The sequence below is a fragment of the Manis javanica genome, chromosome 17, assembly GCF_040802235.1.
Source record: "Manis javanica isolate MJ-LG chromosome 17, MJ_LKY, whole genome shotgun sequence".
Taxonomy (NCBI): domain Eukaryota; kingdom Metazoa; phylum Chordata; class Mammalia; order Pholidota; family Manidae; genus Manis; species Manis javanica.
In genome coordinates this window covers 466,901-479,495 of record NC_133172.1, presented here as the reverse complement: position 1 = coordinate 479,495, position 12,595 = coordinate 466,901, and the positions used below count along the sequence as shown (strand labels likewise).

The 12,595-nt window shown below is 53.2% G+C and overlaps 1 protein-coding gene across 1 annotated transcript; it reads left to right on the top strand.

The window, feature by feature from the left end:
• Positions 1–399: 399 nt before the first annotated feature.
• ZNF135 (zinc finger protein 135) lies at positions 400–12,595 on the top strand. The gene is given in 7 exon segments (XM_073225322.1): positions 400–450; positions 1,813–1,897; positions 3,548–3,688; positions 4,182–4,309; positions 6,431–6,606; positions 10,802–10,834; positions 10,837–12,595. Coding segments are annotated over 4 exon segments (1,920 nt in total). The 5' UTR covers positions 400–450; positions 1,813–1,897; positions 3,548–3,688; positions 4,182–4,286; the 3' UTR covers positions 12,525–12,595.

Sequence of the window (12,595 nt, the reverse complement as noted above, 5' to 3'; positions counted from 1 at the left end):
CGTTCCAAGGCCCCTCACGCAGGGGGAGGGAAGTAAATATTTACGGGCTATTTAAGGAGAAGCACCGGGACCCGAACTCGCGACCCCCACAGCACCACGCGCGGGGCAGACGCGCGCCTCGGTACGTGGCCCTCCGAGGGTCGCAGGACGAGCCCGTCCGCGCAGGCGCTGTCCGGCCAGCGGCGGACGTGGTTTTTGCCCCGCCAGGCGGCGCTGGAGCGCGGCGTGGGAGAGTTTGGGGCGCGGAGGCGAGGCCAAGGCCCACGGTTTGCAAGGCCGAGCTTGGACTGCGAGCGCCGCAGCCTCGGCTCCCGACAGGCGCGGGGCTGGCGAGCACGGAAACGGCCGGAAGCGCGCGCGCCGCCCTCTGGGACGCGTAGTTGGGCGCCCGCCCGCGCAGGCGCAGTCCGGGCTGGCGGCGGCCGCGGCCTTTGTGCTGCCCGCCGGCGGGTGAGTGAGATGGGGGCGGCCGGGCGGCGGTGGCCGGCGCCGGAGGAGGCCCAGGGTCTTCCCTGGGGCCCCGGCCGGGCTGCGGACCGCCCCGCGCGTGTCTGTGTCGAGGCCCTTTGGCCGCTTTGGGCCGGGATGGGTCGCTCGGGCGGCGGGGGCGGGGCCGAGAGGAGGGGTGGGGTCCCGGGTGGGGTCCTGGCTGCGGCGGAGGTGTTCGGAGTCCCCGGCTTCAGGGGCGAGGGACTAGCTGGCCGGTCCCTTCAGAGACGGGAGCCAGCCTGCGTGCGTCGTCCCCTGCTTTGATGGGACGCCCGCGGTTTAGGGTGGGGAAGGCCGAGGCCCCGCCGTGGAGTCTTTTCTGGAGCCTCACCGTTTTGAGGGGCCTCTGTCCCGAAAGGATGCAGGTGAGGGACAGCAAAAGCACAATATTTAATCGCAGCTGCGTTGGACCCCGGAAACAGACTCATTATGTTAAACTCTTGTTTGGCACTTGCTGCATGTCAGGCACCGTCAGGTTCCTTCATTAATTCAGCAAACACAGACTTCGGTCTTTTGTCCGACAGCCCCAACGTTGGCTCTGCCTCCGGAGCCTGCAGGGGAGTCACGGAGATGATAGGAAACGCATCAGCATATCACTGAACGAGGCAACTCCCGTCCTGGAAATAGCAGTGAGGACATGCAGGGCGGGGCAGAATCCAGGGTGCAAAGGCAGGGCCGTTGAGGGAAGGCTCTCAGAGGCGGGGAAAACGCACACCCCCTTTGGTGGGAGCTTCGTTCTGGGCAGTCAGGCAGGGGTGAGCTTGGAAACTGCTGGGAACAGAGCTCTGCATGTAGTAGACACTGAATAGATGCTCAAAGCAAGAGTCTTCCCTCCCGACGCCAGCCCCCTGCATGTGTATACTGCTGGCTGCTGGGCTCCGTGTTTCAGCCATTTTCACGCTGTAATTCCCAGTAATCTCCGTGTTGGGTCACCACCCTCATTTTACAGGGGAGGGTAATATACACACCAAACAGTGCTCAAGGACCCCAGAAATGTCTGGCTATTTGACATAGTAGCAGAAATACTCATAGTCCTGGAAATCATCTTTGTAACTGGGGGTGTGCCCCTTGCCCACCCTGGTGCTCAGTTTTCCTATCTGTGGAATGAGGTAAAATTTGAGATCATCCTTCAACAGTTTTTGGAATAGCACAAAACAGGTGCTTGGAAAACACCAAGCTGGGGGGGTCACTGTTGTGGGGTGCTGGGCTCCAGGCTATGGCAAACCTCAGCTCCTTACACCTGCACACAGGGTTTCCAAGGCTTGGGGGTCTCTGGCCACCACAGGCACGTGCCCAGACCCTTATATCCCCTTTTCCCCCCAGAACTGCCTTCAGAGGGACTGGCTGTTCACACAAGAAGTCAGAGGAGGAGGGAGTGACCGCTGGGCTCCTTACTGCCAGGGCCTTGGTGAGTACACTGCCACCCTCAAGCTCCAGCCTCCCAGGCCCTGGCCTGGGGTCCCTGCCAGGCTCACTCTGCCCTCAGGGCCTTTGCCCTCCCTCTGCCCCCTGCCCAGAGTTTGCTTCAGCTAACTCCATGTTCTCTTCTGGATCTCACACCTCACCACTCCTGAGAGGCCCTCCCAGATTCCCGCATCTATCCTGTGGTGCCCTGCCAGATGTCACTCGTCCATCCCACTGATGTGTCTGGCACTTCCTCAGCACAGGTTTCTAGGTTACCAGCTCACCCTACATTCAGTCACTTGGCAGACAGGTGCTGATCACCTGTAATGACCAGGCACCATCCCAGAAATTGTAGGTGCAGGAACAGATAAGACCAGCAGAAATCACCATCCCTGTGGGGCTCATGGTCCATATGAGGAATGTAGACATGCCAAGTGTTGTGCAGGGAGCTGAGGTCCAGAAGAGGATGGGCTTGGGACCAGGCGTTAACCAGTGCAGCCGGGGAGGCCTCCCTGAGGGGCCTCCCAAGCAGAGAGCTGCAGGAGGGGAAAGCATGAGATCGAGGCCCACAGGAAGCGTGCACCAGGCAGAGGGAGCAGCGTGAGTGCAGGCCTGGAAGTGGGACCATGCCAGGCACTCTGTGATGGACAGGCACACACATGTAGCAGGAAGACCAAGAATAAGGTCTGGCCTACCTGCATGGGGCTTGGGGCCTTGGGAAGCTCTTTCTGCCTGTACAAAGGCCCAGCACACAGTAGGTGCTTGGTAAATGGGTTGAATAGTGGATGTTCTGAACCTGTGGTCAGTGCTGCACATGTCACCCTATTCAACTCCCACGTCAGCCCCATGAGGTGGGAACGAGGAGGAAACCAGAGGCAAACCACCTGCCCAAGGCCCCCCGGCTGAGCCCATCTGCCCCTCGGAGGCCCCCAGTACCCAAGGCAAATCTTGCTGCCTTTGTGGGGCTCTTCCAGATCTCCATGTGTCCCTTCCACCTTTCCCGGAGCACTGATCCCTTTGGGGACTTTAATTTTTGCCGTCTTCTGAACCCCGCAACCAGCACGGGAGTGCCCTGAGGCTGGGTGTGCGGCTCGTTTGAATAGCATGGGCAGTACCCAAAAGAGTGACCTTTATTCAGTAGGATTCTGTGGATAACCACTGAGCAAGACCTATGGAGTCTGGAAAAATGGAGAAAATAGGGAAAGTTGGTGAAATCAAACCTCCCTGAGCCCCCAGCACACCTCTCTGAATGGCGACTCCCACAGGCAAAGCGCCCACTCTGTACTGGGCACGGGGACCTGCTTCACGTGCACTCCATCCCTTCTCCCAGCAGCCCTCTCAGGCAGTTCTCATTACCTTACCAAAAGAGGGTTGACTGGCATGGGCAGTTAAAAAGATGTGCTTGGGGCTGGGGTCTGGATCCTGACCATTTGGGTCCAGGACCAGGTCTAGACAGCATCACCCACCAAGGGCCCTTTCACACTCTCTGCTGCCCACGAGCCCCCCTCTGGCTGGAGAAATTCTAGTAGAGGCAGATTCTGCCTGCTAGGGCAGGGACCAGGACTTGGGCACCCCTGTATCCCCGACCCCCCCAGCATGGGGCTGTGACACCCAGAGTCAAGGTGAGGCCATCAGCCTTGCGTCTGCCCCCTAGCCTTCCACAGGGCCTGATTTTGTGGGATGAAGATCCCTTTGTGGAGGATGTCTGCACCCAACCCTCACACACCTTGAAGAAAATCATAATTTCCTGTCCATTCATGGAAGATTCTGGCCTCCTGTGGGAATGGCAGAAAACGTGAGCAAATGTCGTAATGATGGGTAGTGCCCCAGGAACCGCCTCACACTCCCAGAACCCACAATTGGCCTTTCTCTTTGAGGATTGTGTTTTACCCCATATTCAAATGTCCAAAATTAAAGGCGAGGAAACCACCCCCGGAAGCCCTGCCCCCCCGGGCCCTCCCACGCGTTTCGTCACCCTTGTGCCCAGTACTCCCTGCTGGCTCTCCTCTCTCCCAGCTCCTCTTTGTGCTCAGGTGTCATTTATGCGCAGCGCAGATGTGTGTGTGCAGCCCGATGATACAGACGCCAGGGGACATTCCAGTGGAGCTGCGGGCGGCTTCCAGCCCAGGGATCCCCCGCGCTCTGCTTTCCGTTGACACTCTTGGCCTCGTGGGTCCTGTGCTTGGCCGGATAGGAACCAGATGGGAGGGTCAGAGTTCCTTGCCTGCCCGCAAGGCCCACAACCCCATTCCAGCCCCCACAGCCTGTTTTTCTCACTTCTCTTTCAGGGAGATGGCTCAGCTGCATGGCCAGTAGGTGGGCGCTGGACCCAGACTCCCCAAGGCTGAATCCTGGCCCAGCCCTTTTCTCACTAGGTCATTTTAGGCCACTTCATGGCCTCCTCCTCAGATAAACGGTGGGTGGATGTAATCTCCCACAGCCTGGGGTTAAGTGGGCAATGTCTGTGTCTCACGGCACAGTGCTTGGCACAGTTCAGGCACCATCTGTGCATCTACTCTGAATTTTTTTTAAGGTTCAGATTTTCTTAATGTTATAGTCAAAAAGCTAATATTTTCCATGATGATTTCCAGATGAGTTGGTTGATTTATCTTCGAAGGCCACACAATGATATTCTTATTATAAAAAACGTCAAGCAACACTTAGAAAGTTTCCCTGGTGTCCCGGCACCTTCCCAGGCTTTCTCCCAAAGCTGCCACTGGTATTGCTTCCGTGAGTCTCATTTTCCTGGGTTTACGTGCACTTCAGATAGATAGGAACATGGCTGTTTCCTTTGGTTCTATGTGACCAGTACTGTACTAGGGGTGTTGCCCGATTTTTCCAGCTGGAAGGTCGTTGACCAGCTGTGTATCAGGGTATTCATTCCATCATGTGCTCGGCAGCCTATTTCTCTGCTGTGTGGGTGAACCTGACTTCGGCTGCCCCCCTCGTGATGGGCAGCTAGGTTGCTGCCGTCTGGCCTGTTATGAGCAGACAGGGCAGCCGGGGAGGTTCTGGGGGTGGGGGATGAGAGGGAGATGGCGGGAAAAGTATATGTGTGCATTTTTAAAAACCAGTTACCGAAGTCAGTCATGCCTGTGTACTAACCCATTCCCCTCTCTTGAGAGGCCAGGTTTCTCTGTCCTGTTGTTTGCCTTTTACTTACTGATTTGTGGGCTCCTCACGTGTGCTGGCTGCTAATCCTTTTCTTTCCATTTATATTGCAGATATTAGTTCTGCTGTCATTGGTCCTTTAAGTGGCTCGTAATGACTTTGTATTTAGAAGTCATAATTTTTTATTGTTAAATGTATTTTATTATTGATTCTGTAACAAGGCCCAACCAATTCAGTGTCTTAAAACCACGTATTTTATCAGTCTGGAGTGAGAAGCCTGAAGTGCCATGTCACTGGCCAAACTGGAGGTGCGGGCGGGGCGGGACTCCTGCCGAGGCTCGGGGGAGGGGCCGCCTCCCGCCTTTCCCAGCTCCCAGGAGCGCCCTATTCCTGGGCACCCCCGAGCCCACAGGGGCTGGTTGAGCTGTCCTCGCATCTCATTACTGTGAGTGGGCTTTTCTGCCTCCTCCTCCTCCACCGAGACACCCTGCGATTATCTGGCCCCGCCAGGATTCTCCGGGCGGTCTTATGTAAGATCTGCTGACTAGTAGCTCTTAACTTCTCCCTGACACATGATCCAGGGATCAGGGTGTGAACGTCTCTGGGAAGCCGGTATTCTGCCCAGCACACTCAGTTTTCCTCCTTCTGAATTCTAGCGTTTTATTTCTTATTTGTGAGGACTTCTTCCACGCCCAGTGTATGAGATTAATAGCCTATACTTTTCCAACTTTTTTCATTTTTATTTTTAGCCCTTTTAAGATTTCTGGGATTTATTTATGGTGTGGGTCGAGATACACTGATTTTTCCCCTAAACACATAGCTAGTTGACCCAGTGTGCCCGGTGATTTGAAATGCCTCTAGTACCACGCTTTCCACTTACACAGGGGTCATCGTCTCTCATATTTAATTTACATAGTGAACAGATACTTAATAAAATTACCCAGATTCAAGCCTTGGGCTTGTTGCTTACCAGCTTTGTAACTTCGGGAAATACACGCAAGCTCTCGGAGCCTCAGTGGAATGAGCTCACGCGGCCTCACACAGCGTGGGCCTCTCACAACGGTGCCAGTGAGAGTCGGTGTGACGAAGTGTTGGTCCGGGGTCTGCCCGGGCAATGTGGGACATGGCTGTATTGAGTCAGTTTTGATCTTCTGTAACTCATCTAGAAAATATTCTGGGGTGTGGCAGAGGGTGAGGATTTAAGTAGATTTTACCCCCTAGGCTGATCGGTTATTACCAGTATGTTTCCTGAGCAATCTTTCTCTTTCTAACTAATTCGGGCTGCTTTCCTGTAGCAAGGCCTAGTTTTCATTGAGCCCGTTTCCCTGCCCACTGCACATAATTTTAGTTATTGTCATCTTATACTTATGTTAACATCTGGTGAAGCTTAGCCCCCCTCTAATAATGCTTAATTACCATATCCCAGGGTTGAGATCATAAAAGTACATGACAGCCATTATCATCTTTGCTCCCAGTTGGCCAGACGTGGTCATACGGATGAAGGAGGCGTACTCAGCACCCACAGCAGGCGGAAGCTGCCTCTCTGCCCCGAGGAAGTGAGGGCCCTTCCTGGCTCGTGTCTGCCACTCACCGTTGGATGTGGTTGGTCTCTCTTATTGGTTTGTAGGGGCTTTTGTGTATTAAGGAAAGAAATTAGTGTCCCAAGTACATCACATGTTGCACATCTATTTCCCAGTTGGCCATCCGTTCATCAGATCTATGGTAGTCTTTGCAGTGGGTCCATTTTAATTTTGTTGAATATCTCAACCCTTTTTCTTTGGAGAGGAGTGTGTTAATCAGAATTCTAAGATGGCATCCAAGATTTCCTAGTGTGCACGCCCTGCATAATCCCCACCACCTGTCAATATGGTGAGGTAGGACTCTTGTGACTATGTTATGTAATAAAACATGATTGCTTTGAAGAAAAGGAGATTGGGTGGGTCTGACCTGACCTAATCACATGAGCCCTTCAAAAGCAGAGTTTTCCATGGCTGGTTGTAGAAGTTGGAGAGATGAATTCTGGCTTGCCCAGAAAAGAACAAATATCCACACTGTGAGCTGTCAACAGAATGGGGTGGCTTCTAGGAGCTAAGACTGACCTCTGTCCAGTACCTAGCAGGAAAATGAGAACCTCAATCCTACAACCTCAAAGAACATTTCTGTTGACCCAGATGGGTCTTGAAGCAGATTTCCCCCAAGATCCTCCAGAAAAGAACACAATCTGGTTGCTTTCAGCCCCATGAGACCTGAGCAGAGAACTCAGCCATGCTGTGTTGGAGTTCTGACCTACAGAACTATGAGATAGTAAATGGGCGTTGTTTTAGGACACTATGGGGTAATATATGCATCAATAGGTAACTAATACAAGTGGGGGGGAGCATCAGGATTTTGTGTTATTAAACGATCTCTGCCCCAAGATTTTAAAAACTTTTTTTTCAAGGGCTTTGTTTCACTCATTTTATATATATATCTTGGATCTGCCAGGATGTTATTTGGGCAGTAAGAGTGAGGCAGGGATCTATGTGTTTTCCAGATGCTTCCTTCCCCCACTGCCCAGGTGGAGCTGCCCACTCCCAGGGGCCTCCCATGCAAGCACACTTACCCATGAACCTGAATTTGCCCAGAACTGGCCACCCCTTCATTTCTTATTTCAAGACTTTTCTCCAGCCAGATTGCTGGAAGATGGGAGTACAGCCTCTTATATCCTGAGACCCCCCCTTCCTCCAGCAGGGCCTCCAGGTCTCACAGGAGAAACCTGACCTGAATCCCCAAATCTGAGAGAACTTCCTCCTGCCCAGCTTGACTGACATTTCCACTCACCAGATGCTCCCAGCAGCACGCAGAGCCAGGCTGGGCCTGCCTGAGAACACCTGTGATGTTTCAGGAGCAAGTTACATTTGGGAACGTGGTCGCGGACTTTGCCCACGAGGCGTGGGGGCAGCTGGAGCCTGCACTGTGCTGTGATGCTGGAGACCCTCTGGCTCCTCCTGGTCTCCGTGGGTGAGGCTGCACCTGTGCCCCAGTGCTCTGGCCCTGGCACAACTTCTGATCCTCCTGGGTTAAAAGTGGGAGTAGGTCTAAGCCTTGAATGCCTGGGATGTGTCCTGGGCTTCAGTGACCTGGCTGGTTCATTGTGGGGAATATCAGGATGTTTTGGTTGCAAGTTACAGAAGATCCCACCTGAAAATACCAGAAGCAGGAAATCATGGAGTAAAAGGGACATTCTGGGTCCCACGGTCACAGAGTCCCAGAGTGGACCTGGGCTGGCCTGTGCTTGTGTCAGGAGGCCCTTCTCTTCACTTCCTGCCTTTGCACCTCTTTCTGCTTCTAGTCACATATTGGCTCCTCTGAAGGTGGCAAGACAGCTGCCAGGATTCCTCTTCTGGATCTGAGAGCAGCAGAAAAGACAGGACCTGTGTTCTGGGAACCCATCAAAGGTCCCTGGGTTGGCAGGGTTTGGCAGCCAGGTGCCCTCCGCACTGGTCATTGCTGCTAGTGGGCAGGGAAAGCAGCAGCAGAGGTCTGGCCAGGCATGGATCATGGGTCCACCTTGGAGCCGGGGGTGGGGTAAGGGACTGAGTTGCAGGGGCAGATCCCTCAGGAATGTCAGCGTTTCATGACTTGGGCCTCTTGGGGCCTCCGTCCACGTGAGTCTTAGAAAACTGAAGGGGTGGGGTAGGTGGGGGTTGGGAGGGTCCTGAGACACAGGTGGTCACCCCGTGGGCTCCCCCTGAGCCGGACATTGTCTCCCTGCGGGAGCGGGAGGAGAGCCATCGGCATTGGGCAAGGTGTGAGCCCAGGTGAGGTGGGGGCCCTGTGGGGCTGGGGAGAGCCCGGTCACCCCCTCCCCCAGGTTGTCTCCACATATGTTCTCAGATTCTTCTGAGAAAGTTGACTACTCAGTCTTCTAATGAACATACACCAAGGACCTGTTTTGCTATGATTGAATTTACATTCTTGATAAGGAAGAGGGGTGCACAATGAATAGCTAAAATAATAGTAATAACAGTGAACAAGATGGTCAGATTATGATGAATGCTGAGAAAATGGGGGAAGGACATGAGCAGAGAGATGTAGGCCAGCCTCTCCAAGGAGATAACTTGTGAGCTGAAACCTAAATTATGAGAATGATGCATCTATGAAACAGAGAACAGAGCTCCAGGTCAAGGGGACAGGAGGTACAAGGGCACCGACAATGGTGTGACAGTCGCTTTTGCTGCGTGACACTCCGGCCGCAGCAGTTCAGATCGAAGAGTCATTCACAGCTCATGAGTTTCTGGCCAGGGGATCCAGGCCGGGCTCCTCCACACGCCTACAGGTTGGCCGAGGCTTCCGCTCCTCACCGCTTGTCCAGCTTCTGAGACCGACAGGCAGCGCTGAAAGAAGTGGGGGTGTCCTGGCCCTCTGGCAGCTAATTTCACACCGGTGTCAGGGACCGACTGCATTCAAGCAGCGGCCCAAGGAGGGCTCCTGTGTGAGAGGGGCTCACAGGAGGGCTTCCCCGCCTCCAATGGCAGCCGGCCCTTACCCGGTATATTAGCTTCCTATTCCTGCTGCAACGAATCACTACAAACTTAGTGGCTTAAAGCAATGCAAGATTTTAAAAGAATTCTAGGGGTCAGAAGTCCAAAAGGGTCTCCCTGGGCCATGGTCAGCATGTCAGCAGGGCAGAGTTCGATCTGTGGAGGGTCTGGGGAGAATGCATTTCCTTTCATTTTCCAGCCCCTAGAGGCTCCTTGACTTGCGGCCTTGTCCATCTTCGACGCTTCGGCCAGTCCAATCTCACATGGTATCCTGTGACTCTGACCTTCCTGCCTCTCACATTCAAGAATCTCTGTGATTACCTTGGGCCAACCCTAGTGACCAGGGTGACCTCAGATAATCAGCTAACGCCAAATGACTAGCAACCTGAAGTCCTCCTTGACATGTAAGGTAATAGCGTATTCATAGGTTCCAGAGATTAGGGATGGGCATCTTTGGGAGCCCCTAGTCTGCCAACCACACCTGACTTGATTTTTTTTTTTAATTTTTCACTGGGGTGGCATGCACTGAGGCGATGACTGTGCAAAGAGGGCCATGTACTAGGGCAGAGAGGCAGCCCTGTTGGGGAGGAGGACGGGGGGATGCACTCAGCATATCTGTCGACCTGTGCTTTGGGCTGCGGGCATAGTGGTGGCCAAGGTAGACAGAAGCTTCCAGTTAGTGAGTCAGACAGAATAAATGAGATCCAAGTACTTTTGATACAGGTTGTTATCCACCCTCCTAGTGATAGACATCTCAGGTACGTCCAGTTTGCAGGAGCCAATGGGCTTTTTTACATCTAGGTGAGAGATACAAGGGCAAGAGACCACCAGGAGGAAACCGATCTGAGTGGTCAGGGAGGGCTGGGCTGTGCGCTCCTTCCCCACGTGGCTTTTCTTCCATCACTACCGGGCACTGTAGAGGCTGCGTCGGCCAGCGCTTGGCCGTCACTGCTCCTTTCAAGCCTGGGGCATCTGTTGGCAGTTCTCCTGAATGCCTGCTCTTTCCTCAGCATCCTGTCCCCGCCCTCATTTTCTGCTCCTTTTGCAAACCCCGCCATACCTTCTGTTCCAGATTCCTCGCCCCTGCTTCTCTGTGCTCCCCTCCCTCTCCTCTTGCTTCTTCCCTCATTTGCAAAACTGTGATTCTAACTGATCATAGCCACATGTGCCTTGAACCTTTCAGACCATCAGTTTTATTCTATGCACCCACCCACCACAGACTCTTCCCCTAGAACCAGGATTAAGGGATCATTATTTTTGTTTGTTTCTTTCAGACTTGGAAACTAGACCCAAAACCAAAGTGTCAGCTCCAGGCAAGACATAACTGAAGAAATACCCAATAGTATCCTGGTTGAAAAGTTCCTGTGGGATAGTCTGCGGTATTCTGAGAGTGAAGGTCCTGAGGGCCACTGGGGACGGAGATGTGCGAGCCCAGATAACCATGTGGTACAGAAGGCCTTCATGCCTGTGAAGACACCCGTTTGGGGGCAGCAGCAGGAAAATGGGTTTTGGGAAAATTTGAATCTGAGCTCCAATCTTCCAACTCAACCAGTGACTCCTGATAGACTACACTCCCACATGTGGGGAACACACAGAAAAAGGGTAAATCCAGACTCAAAGTTAAAAGCTCAACAGAAAACCTATGAAAAAGAGAAACACTACAAATGTCAGGAATGTGGAAAGGCCTTTAGTCATACCTCAGCACTCATTGAACACCACCGAACGCATACGGGAGAGAGACCTTATGAATGTCATGAATGTGGAAAAGGCTTTCGAAACAGCTCAGCACTTACCAAACATCAGAGAATCCACACTGGCGAGAAACCTTATAAGTGCACTCAGTGTGGGAGAACCTTCAACCAAATTGCCCCACTGATCCAACACCAGAGAACTCACACAGGTGAGAAGCCCTATGAATGCAGTGAGTGTGGGAAGTCCTTCAGTTTTAGGTCATCCTTCAGTCAACATGAGCGGACTCACACGGGTGAGAAGCCCTATGAGTGCAGCGAATGTGGGAAAGCTTTCCGGCAAAGTATCCACCTCACCCAGCACCTGCGGATCCACACGGGGGAGAAACCTTATCGTTGTGGAGAGTGTGGCAAGGCCTTCAGCCACAGTTCCTCCTTGACTAAACACCAGCGAATACACACTGGGGAGAAACCCTATGAGTGCCATGAGTGTGGAAAAGCCTTCACTCAGATCACACCATTGATTCAGCATCAGAGGACACATACAGGAGAGAAGCCCTATGAATGCAGTGAATGCGGGAAAGCCTTCAGCCAGAGCACACTGCTGACTGAGCACCGGAGGATTCACACAGGAGAGAAGCCCTATGGATGCAACGAGTGTGGGAAAACCTTCAGTCACAGCTCATCCCTCAGCCAGCATGAGCGGACGCATACAGGAGAGAAGCCCTATGAGTGCAGTCAGTGCGGGAAGGCCTTCAGGCAGAGCACACACCTCACTCAGCATCAGAGAATCCACACAGGTGAGAAACCTTATGAGTGTGGCGACTGTGGCAAGGCCTTCAGCCACAGCTCATCCCTAACTAAACATCAGCGAATCCACACTGGGGAGAAGCCCTATGAGTGTAATGAATGTGGCAGAGCCTTCAGCCAGCTTGCTCCACTCATTCAGCATCAGAGGATCCACACAGGAGAAAAGCCCTATGAATGTAATGAGTGTGGCAGAGCCTTCAGCCAGAGCTCCCTTCTCATAGAACACCAGAGGATTCACACCAAGGAAAAGCCCTATGGGTGCAATGAGTGTGGGAAATCCTTCAGTCACAGCTCATCACTTAGCCAGCATGAAAGGACACATACTGGGGAAAAGCCTTATGAATGTCAGGATTGTGGAAAGTCCTTCAGGCAGAGCACCCACCTCACTCAACACCGGAGGATCCACACAGGAGAGAAGCCATATGAGTGCAGGGACTGTGGGAAAGCTTTCACACACAGCTCCTCCCTTACCAAGCACCAGAGAACTCATACTGGATAGACCCATTCCACATGTGCTGGGAGAGGGGAAAGCCTTAAGCTATAGCTCATCCCTTACTAGAATTTACCCAG